This window comes from Lutra lutra, chromosome 4 (assembly GCF_902655055.1).
Source record: "Lutra lutra chromosome 4, mLutLut1.2, whole genome shotgun sequence".
Lineage (NCBI taxonomy): Eukaryota > Metazoa > Chordata > Mammalia > Carnivora > Mustelidae > Lutra > Lutra lutra.
Window position 1 is genome coordinate 167336831 of NC_062281.1, and position 21429 is coordinate 167358259.

The window sequence follows — 21429 nt, forward strand, 5'->3', positions numbered from 1 at the left end:
CACTGATGGGAAAACCTTCAAGAAACCTGATTCTGAGCCAGAATCTGCCTTGGTTTCTTTAATTAGTCCTAGTTCTGCATTCTGCAGGAATAACAGAGGATAGTCTGTCTAAGAATTAAAACAAAGCCTTATATTTAGCTCCTCTGGCCATTCTTCATATAAGAGAATTACCAGACCTCACACTAAAAGAATTCTAGGACATTAATGCTTCTCTAAAAACGTTCATTTAGATGTGTGCATATTTGTTTTATGCCCTTCTGCCCATTAAATTTCACAACGATAGGGTCCACACCTTCGCTTCCACTATACCTGTAGCACCCCAGCGCCTCGTACGTATTTGTTTAGTAACTGTTGAATGGATGCGGCCAACAGATCTGAAGACATATTTTACATTTGATCTGCCTGGTACAGAAACTCTGTGTTGAGTGATACACCAAAACTCAGTATTCATAAAAAACAGTGTTTTGAGGCCTTGATCCCTGATCACCTTTCTTTAGAGGGGAATTTGATTTTTGAAGAACGGGAGAGGTCACATAAATATACTTATCTCCTGACTTAGTAAAATTCTCTGCATACTGGATTTATACAAGGGTCCAAATTCCTTGTGGAGAATGTTAGCCTGACTTCCTGCATGCTCTGTTCCCACCCTCCCAATCCCAAGCCAGTGACTCCAGCTTAACCCGGTTTTTCAGTAGGAACACAATTCGGTGATTAATATGGGCTGTAAGTCCATCACTGAGCAGTAACAGCCAGTAATGTCTGAACTGGTAAGGCAGAAAAGGAATGAATAATAAAAGCAAATAGCAGCAGAAACTAGCACCATCAATGCAACTTGACACAGATACAAAACAGGAATTTAACAGCAGAAAAGACAGCTTGATTAGCACAAAAGTGATCCTGAGGATATCAGTTCTGCAACTTCTGGTACCATGTACTGGTCTTTGAAAAGTCATCACAGAAACTAGATGGAAATTACATGCATTTGGCAAGCAAATGACTCAAGCCCAGGAATCAGACACTGTAATTTGTGGTGATACCTTTCTTTCTTCCATCTTACTGCTGACTACATGCCACTTCTGCTCCAAGAGAGCTACACTCTGTTCTGTCTTTGAACCAGACCCAGAGTCGTCCCGGCTTAGAAGCATGAGCCTGCCTTTGTCAAGCAGTTGATTATAAGTCTCTTCCTTGGCTTTCAGCTGGGAATAGAGTTCCTGGGAAAAAAAAAAAAGGCAAGAAGGAGATTGGCAATGCCAATTCCCTAAGAGACACCCACACACAGATATATGAACACAGTTGGAAAAGTCCAGGAAGGTCTCATTCTTGATTAAACCCTTTTTTTTTTGGGATTCAGTTCAACCGCTTAACAATGAATCCTATCATTCTTCATTAAAATTAAAATAATTTTGTTACCAAGTTAAGAGGATTCGAGGATCAGCGATCACAAAAATAGACCCCCAATAATTTATTTCTGTTTCATGAAATATTTGCCTAGAAATTATGTTGCCTTCTTTCCCTTAGCCCCTTTCTTAATACATTGCCAGTATCTACTGATTTCCCGAAGTCCCCTCAAACACTCTTTTTCTCAGTAGAGACACATCTGTATTCTGTATTTGTCTCCTTGATGCTCTCACCTTCAGGTCAATATTCCTAAGCCAACTGACTGACCAACTCAAAATCTACCAGCTCACCAATGTATTTCCAATCAAGCTTCCCTGTCACCACTGCTGCCTGTGGTAGGTGGTATTAACGCCCACATAAAAGCAGCAATCCTTAAAGTTATACTCTATTCTTGGTAAAAATGCATACTTTGTAGACTCCCAGATACATACAGGTCTATGAATTCAGTAAGGAGCTGCTCAATAGGGGATTATGTTCAACTTCAAGAAACATCTATTACCATATGTGTATCAAGCTGTTCCCTAGCAGTTTCAGGAAGTCCTCCCGTGGGCTTAGATGCAGAAAGTTGGGTCTCCATTCTAGTCAGTTCCAAGAGGAAATCTTCAATTTCACTGTGGAAACCCTGGGCCTTTGAGAAAAGACATTTCAACAAGGTCAGTAGTCAATTCTCAGCTTTAAGAGTAAACACTAAATGACCATATGAGAAGCCTATCCTGAGGAAGGAATTCTGGGCTGTTCTCAGGGTGGTTCTGTTGCTGGATTAGCATGGAGCTGATATATTTATTTATTTCTAGAATCTAGTAGAATCCTTGTAACCTATCACTGATGTCTGATATAACTTGATGAACTGATTGACTAAGGTACTGTTGCAAATGGACAGGGGGGTGGGGGAGGAGGGGATCCTGACTTGATGCAAAAAATAATGAAATCTGTGAGCAAGCTTTGTCATAGCCAAGATCTACTAACTACTACTAACTTTGAAGAGAAACTAAAGAGACTAGGCTACAGACAAATCCAAAAAGGACCACTCAATCAAAAGCTATTCTTTCTAGACAAATTCTAGTGTGGAACTGACCTTCTTCTTAAGACATGGAGTAGAGTGGGTAGAGGGGATGCTACTCCAGAATGCTTTCCTTTGACGGGCTCGGACAGGTGGTCCTCCGGACCCTGCGATGCGCACAGCCCCACCTACCGATCCAGACAACACATACCTGCTGCAGTGTCAGCTGGAGCTGCTGCTCTCTCTCCTCCGTTTTTTGTAACACCGACTCCCAGCACTGGTTCATGGTTTCCAAACGGCTTCTCAAGCTGCTGGCATCATCTCCAGCACTAGACTCAAGAAGCTCATTGCCAGCTTTGTTGACTGTTTCCACTGTGGCTTGGTGGGCCAAAACATCATTTTTTAGAACCTAAAAAAATGTTGGACATCATCATTTATTTCCACAGATGCCACCAAGCCTGGTTCTCTACAGTGCACACAATATCAAGAGGCTGCTGGTGACAACATCTGGTCTCAAACCAACAGGTGGAGAGATGAAAACTGAAAGCACTTACATGGTGCTTTGCGAGCTCAACTTCAATGACTTTTGGGTCTCCACTTATAGGTCTCTGAGCGTCTAACAACTCCTCAGTGTGAGTCAGCCAGCTCATCAGTTCCTCTAAGGCATGCTGGAACTGGCCAAGGGCCAGGAGAGCACCTTCTAATTTGTGCTACTCGGAAAAAGATATAAAGGAGACATTTGTCAGGAAATGAGAAAACAGTAGCTAGTTGTCCACTGACAGACTCTACCACCTGCCTCACCTGTCTATGGGCAATTTTTTCACCCAGGTTCTCCCAGAGGTGTTTGAGTTCTGTCAGCGGTTCTCGAATAATGTCTCTGTCCGTCTCGTCTGTAGCTTTCTTTAACATCAGCTCACCCTGGTGATTGAGCTTTTCCATCTCAATTTGCTGTTGGTAAACTTCCACTTTGAACTCCTACCGGAGACATACTTCATATTAACATCAAGCCAATTCTTTAAAAATGAAAATTCAACTTTCTTTCAAAAGCCATTCCCAGTCACAAACCTTCATTTCATTTAATTGATCTTTAACAGTGTTGAGGTCAGTGCCGACAGGGGGCATGGTGCACAGCTTAATCACAGTGTTATCTAACCAGTCAAACATAGCCTAAAACAAAAATACAAACAGTCAAAAACCAAAAAAGCACCAGCTGTTGGGAGAGAATTAGCATCATCTCTGCTGACATAAGCAGACAAAAATCAAAGACCCTGTGCTATTTGTATCTTTAGGTAGGGGGCAGAGGTAAGGGATAATGAACTTTACTCCAGTAATATGGAGATTTAAGAACAGAGGCAGTATTATTAGGATAATGTCCAAAATGAGTTACACTTTGGAAAAACTAAATGTGAATAGAAGTTAGTATTTGTCATGGCCACCTAGCAAGCTCAGGATGTGGTGAAAGTACTGTGCCACGCTGTTCTTCAAGGTAACCTGGGTTTGGAACCTCTGGCAAGCAAGGATTACACAGTACGACCTGCTTCACTGCATAGCCACCCTGAGGATAAAGATGACGATGAAAAACATGGCAAGAAGAGTAGAAATTTGGAGATCAGTACTTTCCTCACTAGGAACAGGAAAATTAGGCTAGAAATACCGAAATAGCACTGTCTTAGGTTTGAGAATGCTCTGGTCCTCCAAAGATGAGCCATAGCACCGGATTTAGAACATGACAAAAAGAACACGGAAGCTTCTTTCTGTGGTGGTCACCCTGTGGCCTCTCACCTGCAGAGTATCCTGATACTGCACAGCGGCCTGCATGGCATCCTCAAGCTTTTCTAGCCTCTCTTTCCAGGTTTTGTTTAAGCTCTCCCAGGCATTATTCAGCTAAGGGAAAAACAGATTCTTTAATTAATACCAGTCTTCAGTGTGAGTCCACTAAGGTTTCATCTGAATTCCATACCCATTTTTTTCCACACCTCGTCAATGCTCTTCTTCACTTCAGGTTTCTCCGTTTCTCCACAGGCAAAAATCAAATCTGCTCCGAGGATTCGAATAAACTCTAGTTCCTCATGCAGACCATCTGTCTCTTCCTTAATAGTCTACATGTAAATGAACAGATCATAAGCCAAAACAGAAAGCAGAACAGAACTTCCCAAACTTTGTAAATGTAATTTATACCCTCATCAATAGCAGATGTTGAACAGAACGAAAGCCTTTCACAAAAGCCTTTCAATGTCCTTAATATTTCATCTACTCAAACAGTGCAACTTCAGACTCAGTTCATTTTTCTTTTGCTCTCTCACACATATAAATATATTTCATACATCTATATTGTATCTATAACAGCATTTTTAAAGTACTCTAGGAAAGGTCTACTGAGCTTTAGTAGTTTACTGAAGGTTCATCCTTCCAGCCTCCAAGAGATAATAATCTATACCCAGAAATCTATCATAGGGATTGTGGGATTGAGCCCCTTGTCAGGCTCTGTGCTCAGTGTGGAGTCTGCTTCAGACTCTCCCTCTCCCTCCCACTCATTCTCTCTAATAAATTAATAAAATCTAAAAAAAAAAAGAAAAAAAAAAAGAACTCTATCACAGGGAAGCATATCAACAAGGATAAAATAATACAGTACAAAGCACCAATCTAAGAGCTGAGAGACTAACACCATAGAAATGCTAGGCTATATAATCTTGGAGAAAGTCAGTTCTGGGCCAGATCCTAAAAACTGGTTCATGCACTGGCAGTGACAGGCAGGGAGCCGGGTGGAGAATGGCCGAAACTAAAGAGACAAAATGAGGTGAAAATGCATTTAGTAAAAACTAGGCTCTCCAAAAAGGCTAGAAAAAGGTATGTCAAAGTAACAATTGTTATTTCTGGATGATGAATCCAGAATTTATTTTCTATTCTATCTGTTGTTTTTCTACATTAAAGAAATTTACTGGGGCACCTGGGTGGCTCAGTGGGTTAAAGCCTCTGCCTTCGGCTCAGGTCATGATCCCAGGATCCTGGGACCGAGCCCCGCATCGGGCTCTCTGCTCAGTGGGGAGCCTGCTCCCTCCTCTCTCTCTGCCTGCCTCTCTGCCTACTTGCGATGTCTGTCTGTCAAATAAATAAATGAAATCTTAAAAAAAAAGAAAAAAAGGAAATTTACTTGGAAATTAATTAATTAATTAACTAACTTGAGAAATACTGACTCTAGAAAGGACTAAAATCAAAAAGTACATTCTATTAATGTGAATTGAGTTTAAAATTGATGGGAGAATTACTTCTGAGTGATGGAACTGTCCTACATCACAATTATGGAGGTTGTATGAGTCTATACAAGTGGTACAACGTGTAAGTATAAAAATGAAAGAAATCTCTACCATATATAGTAGAGCACATATTTTTTTCAAGTGGGAAAAAGTCCTATTAAATAAACAACAAGAACAATAACAACGCCCAGGTAAGCTGTTAACGCCTGGATAAAGTGGTTTTCTAGAGGAAAAACATGTACAAGATGGGGCTTAGTTTCTGTCTCACCTCAGCAGCTTCCACCTGCTGTTTGATTATAGATGGGTCAATGCCTGGGCTTTCCAAATCATGGACGATGTCCTGGGTATCTCTGATAGTGGTCAGGAGAGCTGCCATGTCATACCAGAACTTCTCTGCGAGTTCAAGGACATCAAGGAACTTAATTTCTCGCTCTTCAGCCCGAGCTTTGATGTCCTCCCAGAAGAATACCATTTGATCCAATTTGTCCTGGATTTCTGAGGGAATAAAGAATAGATATGAGTGGGACTCTCTAAGTACTTGAATCTGCTTCATCAGAAATTTCACCTAGTTCTTATCCTTTAAAAAGCTCTAAAAATTTAAACTGCAGGACAGTTTTCTACCTTTGCTTTATTTATTATTTAGACATTTGTATTTTCCATGTATGTTGGTCTCCCACAGAAAGAGATCACAGAGGTTAATGTGGAAATGAGTTATCATCTAATATAAAGGTACCGCTAAGATACAAAAGACCGACGGGAACCTTGGGTGGCTCAGTTGGTTGAGCATCTGACTTTTGATTTTGGCTCAGGTCATGATCTCAGGGTCAAGAGATCAAGCCCCACATCTGACTCTCTGTTAAGAGGAAGTCTGCTTGGGATTCTCTCTCCCTCTTCCTTTTGCTTCTCCCTATACTCATGCACTATCTCTGAAATAAATAAAATCTTTAAAAGAACAAAATCAAAACCAAAAGACCTAATTTATAAAGGGGCTGAGATGAGAGTTCTGTTTCCAGTGTTCTGTGTTGGAACTCACTATGTTTCCCATATAAAGTGCTATAAAAGGTAGTTATGTTCTACCCACTAGGGATACTGCAGCATACTCATGTGAAGGGTTAAAAGAGCATTTGTTTCCTGGCCTGGGAATCTAACTAGCGATTGTAATCTTGTTTCAATGGGGGAGATGTGTTCTGAATTCTAAATGACTTCCAATGACTTTGTGGAATACTCATTACTTGGGGACTGCCTTCATATTCAGTGAAATGTATCTGGTGGGATGCTGGAGTCACCACAGCCTAGAATTTATTCTACTGATTTTCTTTAAAAAATAATTAGATTCAGGGGCACCTGGGTGGTTCTCCAGGTTAAGCATGTGACTCTTGACCTCAGCTCAGCTCTTGATCTCAGGGTCTTGAGTTCAAGCCCCATGCTGGGTATGGAGCCTACTTAAAGAGAGGAAAAAAAAAAAAAGAAAGAAAATTAGATTCATCAAGCACCTTTTGCAGCGAGATCCTTGTCAGCTCCCTGAGATCGCCCAATGAGCTCTTCTCCACGGCGCTTCAGGGCCTCAAAGGAAGGCTGCAGCTTTTCCAGCTCCACAGTGGCACTCTTATTGTCACTGATGCACTCTCTGATCTTGTCTACTTCAGCGGGGATCAGTGGTGGCATCCGCAGGCGAGAGGAGAGATTCTCCAGAGTCTCCAGCATGGGCTCAATTTTATCATGGAACTAAACAGATGTTGGACCATTAGCCATCACAGTAATACCTCATCACACTTCTGGGGGAAATGTTAGGGAATAAGGCCAGGCTATAAATCTACCACTGTTTGGGATGACTTGCATTCAGCCTAGCCTGATGGCTGTCAAGTGTTAGGTTTGCCCAAGAAATTGTTTTGGGCACAGCACACCTGTGCTGGCCCACCAAAAAGAGAAAGTAAATGTTTATTTGCAAAACAAACAAACAAAAAGATATTAAGTAATATGCTAGAAATCAACTCAAGTCATTTAGTGCTGTCACAATGCTCCCCCTATTGCAACTAGGGTGACAAGAAAGGGACAAGACCATGAAACTGTGAGAGTCAGTGTGTCAACATCTCAGATGACAGTTGCATGCAACAGATTAGACCAACAAGTTAGAGGCCCTCCACCAACTGTGTAAATGAATGGGGAACTCAATATGCCACATGATTTGGAGATTAAAAGTAACATGGCATGCAATCTAATAACCCACTATATGTAATAGTGAGAAGGGAAAATGTCAGCATGATGAAAGGTATTAAGGAAGGCCAAATCTATCTTTATTCTAAAAGAACAATTTACCTTCCCACTTATTTGGTACTTTAAATAACAGGACTATAATCACAAAATTTTCATTTACAATCTGAAGCAGAGAAAGGGGAAAAGGGAGCAATGTAGATAAGCTTGCCCCCTTAAAAAGCTCTCTAGAACCACCTCTGGATTCATTGGAATAAGGCTTATCAACTCGAAGTGTCTTACAGGGAAGATACAGTGGGATTTCAATAAAATCACTCCCCACCACTCCCTCATTTCTAGGTTTCACCCCAAGTGAGACTGGCATAATAAATCACACTAATAAGCTTATCCCACTACAGTTAAGGGAATTTCCGTATAGGTAAATTCTCTCAATTGTCAGCTTCATAAGAACCCCCTAATCCCAGTGTGGGTGGGCACCTTACCTCTGCAATCTGTAATGGTGGGCGCGGTCAACACAACAATGAAATGTGACGATGTGGGGAAGACAGGAGCAGGCAGCAACAACACAAAGTAACACATTCCACAATGTGAGTGAGAGATGGGACGGAAGGTGGGGGGAAAAACTTGAGTAAGTACAAATATTAACCAAGAGTACTGAGACTAAACATAGGAAAAAAATACCCAGACATGACAAAAATACCACTAACAGTAATATATTAGTTGAAAAGTATGTAGTTACATGCTTTAAAGTCCACTGCTTGTTGTTTATGTTCCTCTTTGGCTCTTACTTCTCGCTACTTAAGCATCTTTTTCTGAACCAGGAACTAGCTGGTGGCCTCTTGAGTAAGACAACTAATGTGCTGTTCTCTAAATTTCAGAAGTAACAAGCCAAATAGGAATAAGACTTTTCTTGACACATTTGTTGTTTCAAGGAGAATTTATCCAAAATCATCCCTGCTAAAGACTCATCACAATACAAAGTTTTCAAGGAAACCATCAACAGAAAATATATACCAGCCTAGGTGAGTTTTACCCCCCAGCCCCGCATCAGTATACCAATGTTCCTTGGAACGAAAATATAGACAGGCAAAGGTTCCTGGTCTACTGATGATGTATTGTCAGCATGCTGGACTAGACATTCAAGACCACAGGGGCATACCTGACACAAAGACCTCCTGCTTAGACTAAAGGACAGTGTTGAAGGGATCATGTGTTTAAGACAGACATACCTGAGCCGACTGGGAAACAGCCTCATCCAGGGCCAGCGCCCGCTGGCGCACCTCCTCTTTTATTTGGGCATACAGGTTTTCTGCTTTCTGGTATTTTTCTTCCACCATTTCCCCCTCCTCAGGGTTTAACTCCTTTAGCTGTGGGCCTATCTTTAGCAGCTTATCGATATGGGGTTTGTGTTCGGCAATGGATTCCCTGAGTTGCTATGTAAAAAAAAATAAAGTGAGCATTTTTATACCAATTTGCTTAAATATTTTGATTAGAGCTCATATCAACTTTGAGAGGAACAAAGTGAACTGCTAAAAACCAGCAAGTCCCAGCATCTCACCATTTATGAAAGAAAAGACAAACATCTAAGTCTTAGGTTCTAATACTACATAATCCTCCTAATTTTCAAAAGCCATCAGATGTCCCATCACTCGGGAAGCCTTCCTAGACATGTCCTTTCTTACTCCCCACAACCCTCCCATTGATACAAGTTTAATCCCCCTCTTCTGTACATATAAATACGTCTGTGTACTACATTATAATTTACATGGTTAAACACCTGTCTCCCTCCCCAAACTGAGAGACACTAAGCAAGACAAGGCACAAATGGCAACATTTAGAGTAATCCAACCACTCCTTGACTTTATTGCTGTTCCTTCCAGTTTATATCCTTCCATGTACAGGAACACAGAGAAAGGAATAAGCACGAGCCATTAACCACAAATAAAAGAAACATTAAAAACTATCTTTAATGGTAACAGCATAAAGTATCTACAGATTCCCCTCCTCCCCTAAACGACATGCCACAAATGCTCTCTGCCCTTTCTTCATGGCTCCCATTCCAACTGGGGCCAAACCAAACGGAAAAAGCCACCCAGCCACACCCATCCCACAACATCCCACTGCGGCTGGAAAGATGAAAAATTCCCTTGATGTTCACTTAGTTCTTCACTTCTGCAATGCTCAGGGCTCTGACATCTCCATGCTTTTCTTTAATGTGTTCATATTAAGGACCAGGGAAAGAATTCAGGTATGCATTTGTATTATGCAAAGAAATGCTAACGGATTAAGAATTAACTTCATGGGATGCCTGGGTGGCTCAGTTGGTTAAGCAGCTGCCATCGGCTCAGGTCATGATCCCAGCGTCCTGGGATCCAGTCCCACATCGGGCTCCTTGCTCATCAGGGAGCCTGCTTCTCCCTCTGCCTCTGCCTGCCATTCTGTCTGCTTGTGCTTGTTCTCTCTCCCTCTCTCTCTCTGACAAATAAATAAATAAAATCTTTAAAAAAAAAAAAAAAGAATTAACTTCATAACACAGTACTTATACCCGACAGGCACTGATAAACATGCTGTTTTCAAATAAATCGTGGAGCCCATGTTCACTTGTGCAATGAAATAAAAGCCAGCATGCTCCTTACCCTCATCTCCTCCTGCTGCTGCCGGAGCTGCTCATGATCAATGGCCGGAGGAGGTAACTGTGTTATCAGTGCCCGGGTTTCCTCAATCCAGGGGCTGAGCTCCTCATAAGTTTCCCAAAACTGGTTCACCAAGACTTGGGCCCGCTCGAGGCGGGTGTAACGCTCTGAATTGAGCAGACTAATGGCTTCGTATTGCTGTATTAGAGATTCTGTCTTTTCCTATGAATAATAAAGTATAACATTTATTACTCTTACGAACCCTTCTTTTAAGGAAAAATGTCAGTGTATATCACACATTAAAAACCAAAGGATTTCTTTAGTTTTTAATGCTTAGAAATAGATTGAGAAAAATTACAAGTGATTTATATTTTCCTTATACTTACCTGAATTTTCTATTTTTTCTCATCACATATATATTGTTTCTAGACTTTTTAACATATGAAAGTAGTTTCAAAGACAGTCAAACAGAGCAAGCACAACACAGCATTAACCTTTTAGTGAAGACACACAACTTCAGACACAGCCTAATTATGGCGAGTCAGTTCAAGACAGAACAACTCAGGGCCTGTGATGGACCCTCTGCCCATCAATTTTCACTTGGCTCTCTTCCTCTGAGAAAAACGTCTCCATAAACCCAACACTTATGCTTCATACATTTAAAGCAAGTAGCTCGATTTATGAGTATTTCTGAGGAAGCAGTGTAACCATAACCTTTACAAAAATAAACAAAACTGGTCTGATCATTTAGAAGGACCTGAAGAAAGAATATCTGCATATGGTTCTGAAAAATCCATTATAGATACTTTGAAAGGCAACTAAAAGATCCTTACGGACTGAAGAAGCAATTCCTCTGTTATAAAGAAAATGGATTTGCAATATGTTTCCTATCACACAGTAGGACTGTTTGGACATCTGCACACACAGGGTTAGGGATGTGAACGCCCCCAGAACATCAAGCTGCACTTTATTACCATTATCGTGACAGAGAAGAAAAAACCTTAACTATCAGTTCATAACTGCACTGATGCATCATGGTCAAGAGAAGAACACGGTGAATAAATAAATGCAATTCACCTGTAACACAGCTTTTTGCTCCTCCCCACATGTGCCAAAGATTTCACCACGATGACTGAAGAGTTCGTCCATTGAATCTTTGTGTCGAATGATGTCAATGGAGAAAGCCTTTGAGAGTGAACTAGAGTTAGATCACAAAGTAAAAGGACCTCAAGCCTGTTACTGAAATGTTAGACAAAAGTCTATGAAAAACTCCTTGCTCTGATGAAGCCACATCAAAACTCTTCTATGAAGTATGACACTTTGCCTATCCATACATCTTTAGTGCTTATCTTTTAACAGCTTACAAAAGTATCGTCTCTCCTAAAAATCATCCAGAAAACTGATAACTATTCTTTCCTGAATTAATGAGCCTCTTGCTCCCTTTTCACAAAGCAAAGAATCTCTTCCTGTTCTTAAATATTTTTAATCTCTATCCATCATCATGAAATTGCATTATTCCACCTAAGATAGTCAGAAACTCTCCTATAGTCACTCTAAGCTGGTGAAGATTCTACTCACTCAGGGCACAGGGGATACATCTGTGTTACACTTACCTTCTGTACCTGCAGCTGAGCTGTGGTCTGGTCTTGTTCCAGGCGAATTGGACCCAGGGCCGTCAGTTTTCGTTTAGTTTCAGCAACCCAAGCTAGTTCTGCATCAGCAGCTTGCTCATACTAATAGACATATTAAAGGAAAATGAGCCAATTACATATAACAAAAGTCCATCTCCTTAGAATTTCTTCAACACAGAAAGGCCTGGATTTTCACTAATATGGTTTATGTTACAAAGTAAAGACAAAACTGGGGGAGAAGTTCATAAAATCATAAATCAAGATGCAGACAACTTGGAATGGATTAGGGGCATCTGGGTGGCTCAGTCACTAAGTATCTGCCTTCGTCTCAGGTCCTGATCCCAGGGTCCTGGGATCTAGCCCCGCATCAGGCTCCCTGCTCAGCGGGAAGCCTGCTTCTCCCTCTCCCACTCCCCCTGCTTGTGTTCCCTCTCTCACTGTGTCTCTCTGTGTCAAATAAATAAAATAAAATATAAAAAAAAATTTTTGAATGGATTATACTTCAAAAAATATGAGTCGATCCTATTTCAACTTCTTTAGAAAGAAGTTAACAAAACCCAGTTAGTGGTCCTATAGCTAGAAACAACAATGAAAACTGACACTCTTAAAAATACACTTCTTGGGGTGCCTGGGTGGCTCAGTGGGTTAAAGCCTCTGCCTTTAGCTCAGGTCATGATCCCAGGGTCCCGGGATCGAGCCCCGCATCGGGCTCTCTGCTCAGCAGGGAGCCTGCTTCCTCCTCTCTCTCTGCCTGCCTCTCTGCCTACTTGTGATCTCTACCAAATAAATAAAATCTTTAAAAATACACTTCTTATCACAATCTTTTTATGAGCCTGTGCTCTTTCTGCCAGTTCTTTTTCCTACCCATACACTGAAGAGTACTTTTGTCATATGTTTAAATATATCACTAAAAATGGCAGCAGACAGTTAAGTCAAGTTAACTAGGAAGTACTTGCTTAGCTGAAGAAGTGTTAAGAATCCAGGAGAACACCCAACTTTTAAAGGGTCATGCAGAAACTAAGAAAAATGAAGAACATGTTCTATGTGACTGCTGTTTAATGAGGGGCCCCCCATTTCTTCTCTTCTTCAATTTTGCCAACCTACCTACTATCTTTTTAAAGAGGAAAATAAACTCCTCCCAAGCATGATAAATTTCATACTGAAATATTTGGCCAAGATTAGGGACATCAATAAAGACACGTTGGGGACACACCTGAAATCAGAGCAAACTTCTACGTGGTTCACAAAGATTTTGCTCATCACTGAACCCACGAAGTCATGTTGTATTTACTTTGCACCATGATACATTAATAGGTGCACATCCAGCTACAAAGGAAAGCAAATAACTTTTTCCCGAAAGCAGGAAGGAAAAAAAAATTGAGGGAAATATGACACCTGTGTTTACTGGGAAGGTTCTATTTTGGATGGCTCTGCTATTTTGGTTAGCATATTTGATAGTAATTATAGTTCTTGGTTCCTTCCCCTCTTCCCCCAGCTAATGCTAAAACAGTTGATTATGTCAAACTAAGACTGGGATGTATTTAGACCTTTTGATCCTAGATATTATCTACTTCTATCAGAATCTGCCTCTTAATGGGGCAGTAGCTGAGAAGAGGGCTCACACAGATTCTACCACAAATTCCTGTCTTCTCAAAAAGGGTAAAATATTTTTGGTCAAACTAAGATCCAATTACTTCCCATCACTGAAATAATTTGTTACATCAGATTTTGCTTTATCTCATTATTCCTATTCCTGAGCCTGTATTTATGTGGGTCATAGTTCAATACTTTATATATATATATCACTGCTGCCTAAAATATTAATGCAGAGGTGTTTATAAACATTACCTGTTGTGATCTCTGAATAGCAGCATCAATTTCATCCACCCTTTGTCCCACAGTGTCACTGACCAACTTGTACTGTTCGTTGGCATCAGATACAAGTTTATCCAGCCCTTCTCTGGCTCTCCATGGCACCAGCTCTAAGAGAGCACGGCTCACTTCATTCACTGTGTCCAACACCAGCCTGTGCTCCATGACCTCCTTCTTTAATTCCTAAGGAGGGAAAAAAAGTTTTCAGGCCATTCCTTGCTAAATTAAGCACATTAGCAGCTGTGCTGGGTGGAAAGTGCTATCTCTACCACACATCCCAGCAGGGCTCTGACCTCCTTCCTCCACTTATTTTTTTTCTTGTCTCAGATTTTTCAGTCATTCCACAGCCTGACTTAAGGCTTAGCTGCTGCTTAGAACTGTCTGCAACACTTCTTTGGCTAGACTGTCTCTGGGTAAAACAAAGAGTGTCTCTTTCTTTTTTTTTTTTCTCTTTACTTCAGTAGAAATGATAAAATAATTCTTTAAGCACAGGCATTTAACTCAATAAGTACCTACACAGTATTTCTGCACATCTAGAACTGTACTAGATCCTGCAGGAAAAACAAATATAACCATGAAGCACTCTCCAGAGAATGAGTTACAAAAGTAAATTTTAAAATAAAACTTCCCTGGGATCTGTTTAGTCAGTCTGTCAGTCTGAATCAATCAGACTGATCTGATTCAGTCTTTTTCCCCTCCTTCAGACCACAGCAAGTAGTCTTAATAAGTCTGCCTTTATGTCAGATCTTATTGTCCATGAGCAAACAAGAAACAAAGGGGGCAGAACTTTTTGGTTTAGATTTAAGGTAGAGACAGTTGGCGATAAAACTTAAAAATCTGAACTTAAGGATTTTAAGAGTAAATTTTTTTTCCCTTTACTGTGTGACATGACAGCTCACCTTCTGTCTTTGTTGAAACTGGGGTATCTGCTCCCCTGTGGGAGACTGTCCTCCACTAGCTGCCAGCTCCTCCTCCACTTCCCTTAGCCACCCAGTCAGTTCCTCATAAGTAGACTGGAACTTGGTGGCCAGCTGCCGGGCTTGCTCCAAAGTTCTGAGGGCCTTGGAGCTAGTGACTGTGATGTCTGCATAGCGAGTCTTGATTCCATCCAGTTTCTCTTGGATAAGCAATACCTCTTCACCTGTGGGGGACAGCGTGCAGTCATTTATATTTAAGAGGAAATGAGGGACTCTCCTTCCAGGGATCAGGAAGTCTCTTTAATCCCCCTTTCTTCAATGTAGAGCTTGCATTTTATAGATGCTCTCTCCCTATGGTAGCAATTTCACCTACCATTCCACACTAAGGGAGGTGGGAAATAAACCTTCTAATTGACAAAAGAAGGTATTTCTGAGATTATTAAGGTCTGAATTCAACTGCAGGTGTTTCTAGATGTTCCCAGCACCATTCCATGATTGCTGGCCTTACACATACTGGAAGGTAGGGGGAGCCGTCATCTACAAACAAACGTGAGACAAGGTTATAGGAAATAGGACCCCATGCTGCCAGTCTCCAGGATCACATGGTAATACAATCAGTGAATATAACCTATCTTATATACAAAGAGAAGTGGATAGTGCAGGGTGCTTATTTCCTGGGAGATGTGATTGAGTGACTACAGAGAGGTGAAGAGATGCACTTTCCAAGTACCTGTGGTTTGTTTTAGCAGAGCCTGACCATTTTTAATAGCTTGATCTACATTCTTCTTTCTATTAATGATTTCTTCATTTAAAGCCTGAAACGAAAGAACAGCATTAATCTTAAAACTATGGCACAACAAAGGGAAAGAAAGGTGAGATCTTTAAGAGACCAAGTTTAAAGTAAAGAGACAAATACCAGGTTAGTTTACACATTGGATATTCGATTCCTTCATTATCTCTTTGGTTATGCCATTAAATATTCAGAAAAATTAAATCTGATACTTATAGGCAAGTTCTCCCCTGTACTGGATAGGGAGAGATGTAGAATTAAATCAGTTTTACCAATACACTGGTACCAAACCTGAGCCCAAGAATGAAGGAAGTAGAATTCAGCAAAAATGTCTACTATGTCCAAAACCAAGACTCAGGAAGTTCAAGAGAAGAAAGTCAGCAAGAACAGGCTGACTTCAATCAGGATCCTGCTTAAAAATTCTCAATATCTGAAGTCAATGAAGCAGAATTTTAGGTCATTAACAACAACAACAACAAAACAACTGCTTTGTCTATTTTTACTAAGAAATTTCATAAAAATTAGATGAAAAGAACAATTTTTTTTTCTATTAAGATGACAATCCCTGGAATTTGAGCACATAAACCTAGAAAAAATTTCAGAAGTTACAGCTATGTGGTCAAACCCTGGCATTGTTTAGGTATTTGGCTTTGTTAAATTACATTCTCTTTGGTAAAACTGCTCAGATAGAAACCGAGTGATACCTGACCTAATGATGTAAAACATGAGTTGGAGATGGGATGGCCCCTGACTGTACTCTGGATCTTCCAGAGTTACTGATTCAGTTTAAGGGCAAGTATTTCCATGGACTCATCTAAGAATAGATCAGTCCTTAGCAACAAGTCTATAACTATGTGCTTATGTATAAAATTAAATTGTTTGGAATGAAAAAGAGAAAAGAAATGAAGAAAAACATGAATCAAAATTACAAAATAACTTCATAACATGACTGATAAAAATGGAAAACGTGAATACCAGGTGGTCAGCATGCTGTTTCTGCAGGACATCCTGTCTGTAATCCTTTACGAACACTGAACTGAGCTTGTCCTCAACCTCAGCCAGCCAGTTGAGCACCTCCACCTCATCCTCCCCGAACAGTCTAGCGTTACACAGTGCTTGTTCAAGCAGGGCTGCTTTCCGACAGCCCCGGTCTTGAATCTCACTGTATCGGGCCTGCAAGGAGTCTAGCTTTTCTGACAGCACTCCCTGCTCTGCAGAGCATGTCAGGGAGGAGAGGGACTGCCCAATTTTGACTGCCTGGTGCACATCTGTTGCATGGCTTTCTATTTCTTCCTCCAGAGCCTGGAAATCCAGATGGAAAAAATGAATAACAGAAACAGAATAAATGAAAAGTAAACATGAAACAATGAATAACAAATGATACAATAAATTAAATAATATAAAAAGTTCACCTACTGAAAGGCAAAAATAATATAAAAAGTGAGAACAAAAGCTGTTTTTTCCTGATGGCAGCCTATTGGTCTATTGTTATTTTTACTTCAAGGATGTGACTATTCCCATGGATAATCTGACCATATTTCAAATTAAACTTTAACACCCCCCCCCAACATCCCTCCCCCGGCCAAACGTATCTTCTAGACTGCTAGAGGCAGTTAATTTCTAGGCTTTCTGACTGCAGTGCTGTGTTTTCATTTGCCACAGCCTCTCCCTACCTTGTGCCGGGTGATCTGTTGCTGTATTTTGGCAGTCTGAGTGCCAACAGGTTCTGAGTTAGCGAGCTTTTTCTCTGTGACAGATAAGAAGTCAGAAATAGGCTCAGCTGTCTCATGGAATTGTTTGGCCAGAACCAGGATATCTTCCAGTTGTTTTTGCCTACACAAATATATAGAACAAACTGCTCAGGCAAAAATTCACATTAAGACTAATAGTACTACGTTCAGTGAAATACCAATCTTTAGCGGGTACATTTTAAGTATTAATAGTAAACAGAACATATATACATATTACTTTGTGGTTTTAAAGGCTTGCCATAAACATTCCCTTATTTTGGTTCTATCATCACCCTGTAAGATAGGCGGAATTATTATCTCACTATTACAAAAGAGAAAACTGACCCTGAAGGCTTAAAGAAAGATTTGTCTAGTTCACCCAATGAATAGTAACAATGCAATAAGGATTTGAATCAGACTTTCTAATGCTCTCTTAGGGGATGTAGCACACGCATCATCTAAATATGAGACCAAAATGAAGTTTTAAGGGAGTCAAAAAAATTATCAGTTTTCATTTCTCTCTCCCTGTCACTGCTACCTTCACTGAGTTAAGAAAAGCGAGCATATGAGGAGCAAAGGCAGACTATGAACTAGAACTCCTTCACCATCTCCCTCATTCCAATGATTTTGAGCACCAGAACACAACTTTGAATCCAGATCTAAGGCAAAAAAAAAAAAATGACCTCAGACTAGCTGAATTTGCCAACACACATGGCAGTCAAAAGATTATAGACTTCACAGCTCACTTGGAATCTCAAATCTCATTTAATATAGTATCCATACTAAATAAGCTTAGATTTCAAGTATCCTATAGATTAAAAATTACACAGGGGAGGGGGAGTCTGATAGGAAAGTGAAAGAAAAACAACTACAGAACTGGATTAGCACACAGATTAAAATATAAGGTCATAATTATGTCTTTGAATCACTAAGAACAGACTAAAGGCTGTGTCATTTGAAAAGGCCTGGAAGTATATGATGCACTTTAGTTCAATAAACCTTTACTGAACAGGATGTGTGCCAGATCCTATGCTGTGTACCCTGGACAAATTTATTTTCTTTATTTGAGAGATAGCAAGAGAGTGTAGGTGTGCATATGGGGCATGGGTGGGAGCTGCAGAGGCAGAGGGACAAGGAGAATCCGTGCTGAGCACAAAGTCTCATGTGGGGCTTGATCTCAGGATCCTGGATCATCACCTGAACTAAAATCAAGAGTCAGACACCTAACCAACTCAGCCACCCAGGCACCCACAAATTTATTTTAATAAAAAATGATTTAAATATAAAGGCTTACCATTTTAATGATCTGGAAATCCAATTATGTTTAAATATAAAGAAAAATGTATTGCTAAATACTGTTTTAATTTCAATTTTTAAAAATAAACTTCTTGGGGCGCCTGGGTGGCTCAGTGGGTTAAGCCGCTGCCTTCGGCTCAGGTCATGATCCCAGGTCCTGGGTTCGAGCCCCACATCGGGCTTTCTGCTCAGCAGGGAGCCTGCTTCCTCCTCTCTCTCTGCCTGCCTCTCTGCTTACTTGTGATTTCTCTCTGTCAAATAAATAAATAAAATCTTTAAAAAAAAAATAAATAAACTTCTTGGTTGTTTGTTTTTTTTTAAAGATTTTATTTATTTGAGAGAGAGAGAGAGAGAGAGAGAGAGAGAGCAGGTGCACAGTAAACAGAGGGGCAGAGGGGGAGGGAGAGAGAATCCCAAGGAGACTCCCTGCTGAGCAGACAGCCCAAAGTGGGGCTTAATCCCACAACCCTGAGATCATGACCTGAGTTGAAATCAAGAGTTGGATGTTCAAGGGACTGAACCACACAGGTGCCCTAATTTTTATTATTGCTATTTTTTTAATGTTGAAGAATATGAAGCTGCTCTATTTATTTTTTAAGTAAACTTTAGGCTCAATGTGGGGCTCAAACTGACAATCCCAAGGTCAGGGGTCATATGCTCTATTGACTAAGCCAGCCAAACGCCCCTCTAAATGCTTTTTTTTTTATTTGACATACAGAGATCACAAGTAGGCAGAGAGAGGCAAGCAGAGAGAGAGGAGGAAGCAGGCTTCCTGCTGAGCACAGAGCCTGATGCAGGGCTCGATCCCAGGACCCTGAGATCATGACCTGAGCCAAAGGCAGAGGCTTAACACACTGAGCCACCCAGGCGCCCTGCTATTTTTTTTTATTAATTATTTTTATTAACATATAATGTATTATTTGCCCCAGGGGTACAGGTCTGTGAATTGTCAGGCTCTAAGCGCTATTTTAAATGTCAATATGAACTACAGAATAATCTGTTTGTGCCAGCCTTCAAAACACATCTTTAATTACTATAACTAAAGTACATAATCTTAAAAATTATATATATACATACATATGTATATACATATGTGTGTGTGTGTGTGTGTATATAATGAAAAAAATTATCCCTGATTTTTGTGTCTTTCTGACTTATCTCTGGATTTGGGAATGTCAAAGTTTAAAGAACTCAATGTAATAGGATTTGGGGTAGCAAAGAGTGAACATAATTTAGAGGTATCAAAAATCCAATATTAAAGAATCTAAATAAAAGTCTTTAGGATATCTGTAAGAAATACAGTTGTTCTTGGTATTTCTCTTTAAAATAACCCAGAAATTTAATCTGGGTCTCTTTAAAATGACCCAGAAACTGTGTTAGCCTAGGAGGATGGAAGTGGGTAGGATAGAAGGAAAACGTCATAGAAAGATACCTCAGAAATAAATCAGAGGACTTCAATAAGCTTATGGGCATAGGAGATTAAGTACATAAAATAATGATACAAGGTAAAAATAAAGAATTACAGCAGTTAAGAGGAAGATGGAGGTATTCCATGCTTGGGGAACAAAGAAAAGCTTCATAGAAAAGGATAAGATAAACTCAGGTATTTCATGGAAGATGCAACACCATCAGTAAAGACACAGAATTAGGAAGTGACCGAAGATACTGAGGAATATGGCATACTTCACCTATAATATAAGGAGTGAGAAGAGCAGAGACTAAGAAATGTAGATTAGGTCCAAATAGCTGAGGGCTTCCAATGTTGGGTTTAGATTTTATTTCATAGGCAATAGGGAGTCATTAAATTTCTGAGCAAGGCAAAGGGGAAGTCGGATGGTTAAGTGGTAATTGAGTGATGAGTGACTAGTGATGGGTTAGTTTGGGGAACTACCTCAAGTGCACTAGCCCAAGTCAGGAACTGAGCCGGAATTAGAAAAATGAATGAACAGGGCAGACACTCTGGAAGTAAAATGGACAGAATTTAGCATTCTAATAGATGTGGGAACACAAAGGAGTGGGGGAGAAAGGGTAAAAAATGAAGTTAAGTTTTGAAGCCTGGTAACTGGAAGGTTAATGGCACTATTAATGGAAATGGACAAAGTGAAGAAAAAAAAGCAGTGCAAACTAGAAATAAAAATAAGCGTAATTAAAAAAATGTGCGTTCTTTCATTTTTGTTTCTCCACTAATATGTTCAACAATACTTTGCAACCCAGATAAGAAAACAAGCACACTGTAGGCCAGTGGAAATAAGGAGACAGAAGAGCTAGTTAGCTGACCACTGCCACTGGCTACCTAGAAAACTGAAAGAATCATAAATGATCATCTATACTACTCTCATACAGATTTAACTAGCTAACATTTATTTTTAAAACTGGGGACAATATAGGGGCGCCTGGGTGGCTCAGTGGGTTAAAGCCTCTGCCTTCGGCTCAGGTCATGATTGCAGGGTCCTGGGATCGAGCCCCGCATCAGGCTCTCTGCTCAGCAGGGAACCTGCTTCCTCCTCTCTCTCTGCCAGCTTCTCTGCCTACTTGTGATCTCTGTCAAATAAATAAATAAAATCTTTTAAAAAACTGGAGACAATATAAGGTAAAAGACATTCAGGTGACATACTAAGCTTAAATAATGTTGGGTACATAGCTACAGAAGGAGAAAGCACTTCCTTAAAGGAGAAAAGTATGCCGCCTGTCTTTTGG

General features: G+C 40.3%; 1 protein-coding gene across 26 annotated transcripts in view; it reads right to left on the minus strand.

The window, feature by feature from the left end:
• Window positions 1-21429, minus strand: part of MACF1 (microtubule actin crosslinking factor 1) — a 347599-nt gene that overhangs the window by 31834 nt on the left and 294336 nt on the right. For 20 of the 26 annotated variants that reach the window (XM_047723646.1, XM_047723645.1, XM_047723644.1 and 17 more), the window contains 20 exons: window positions 17380-17539; window positions 16682-17008; window positions 15647-15731; window positions 14899-15140; window positions 13976-14182; window positions 12110-12229; window positions 11574-11681; window positions 10500-10718; window positions 9093-9296; window positions 8346-8354; window positions 7146-7377; window positions 5921-6147; window positions 4375-4497; window positions 4181-4282; window positions 3464-3565; window positions 3200-3373; window positions 2953-3108; window positions 2610-2807; window positions 1898-2026; window positions 1038-1211 (listed from right to left, as the gene is read on the minus strand). In XM_047723646.1, coding sequence (XP_047579602.1) covers window positions 1038-1211; window positions 1898-2026; window positions 2610-2807; window positions 2953-3108; window positions 3200-3373; window positions 3464-3565; window positions 4181-4282; window positions 4375-4497; window positions 5921-6147; window positions 7146-7377; window positions 8346-8354; window positions 9093-9296; window positions 10500-10718; window positions 11574-11681; window positions 12110-12229; window positions 13976-14182; window positions 14899-15140; window positions 15647-15731; window positions 16682-17008; window positions 17380-17539 — 3298 coding nt within the window. The remainder of the gene's footprint in view (window positions 1-1037; window positions 1212-1897; window positions 2027-2609; window positions 2808-2952; window positions 3109-3199; window positions 3374-3463; window positions 3566-4180; window positions 4283-4374; window positions 4498-5920; window positions 6148-7145; window positions 7378-8345; window positions 8355-9092; window positions 9297-10499; window positions 10719-11573; window positions 11682-12109; window positions 12230-13975; window positions 14183-14898; window positions 15141-15646; window positions 15732-16681; window positions 17009-17379; window positions 17540-21429) is intronic. The other 6 variants (XM_047723649.1, XM_047723651.1, XM_047723648.1 and 3 more) reach the window with 1 other exon arrangement.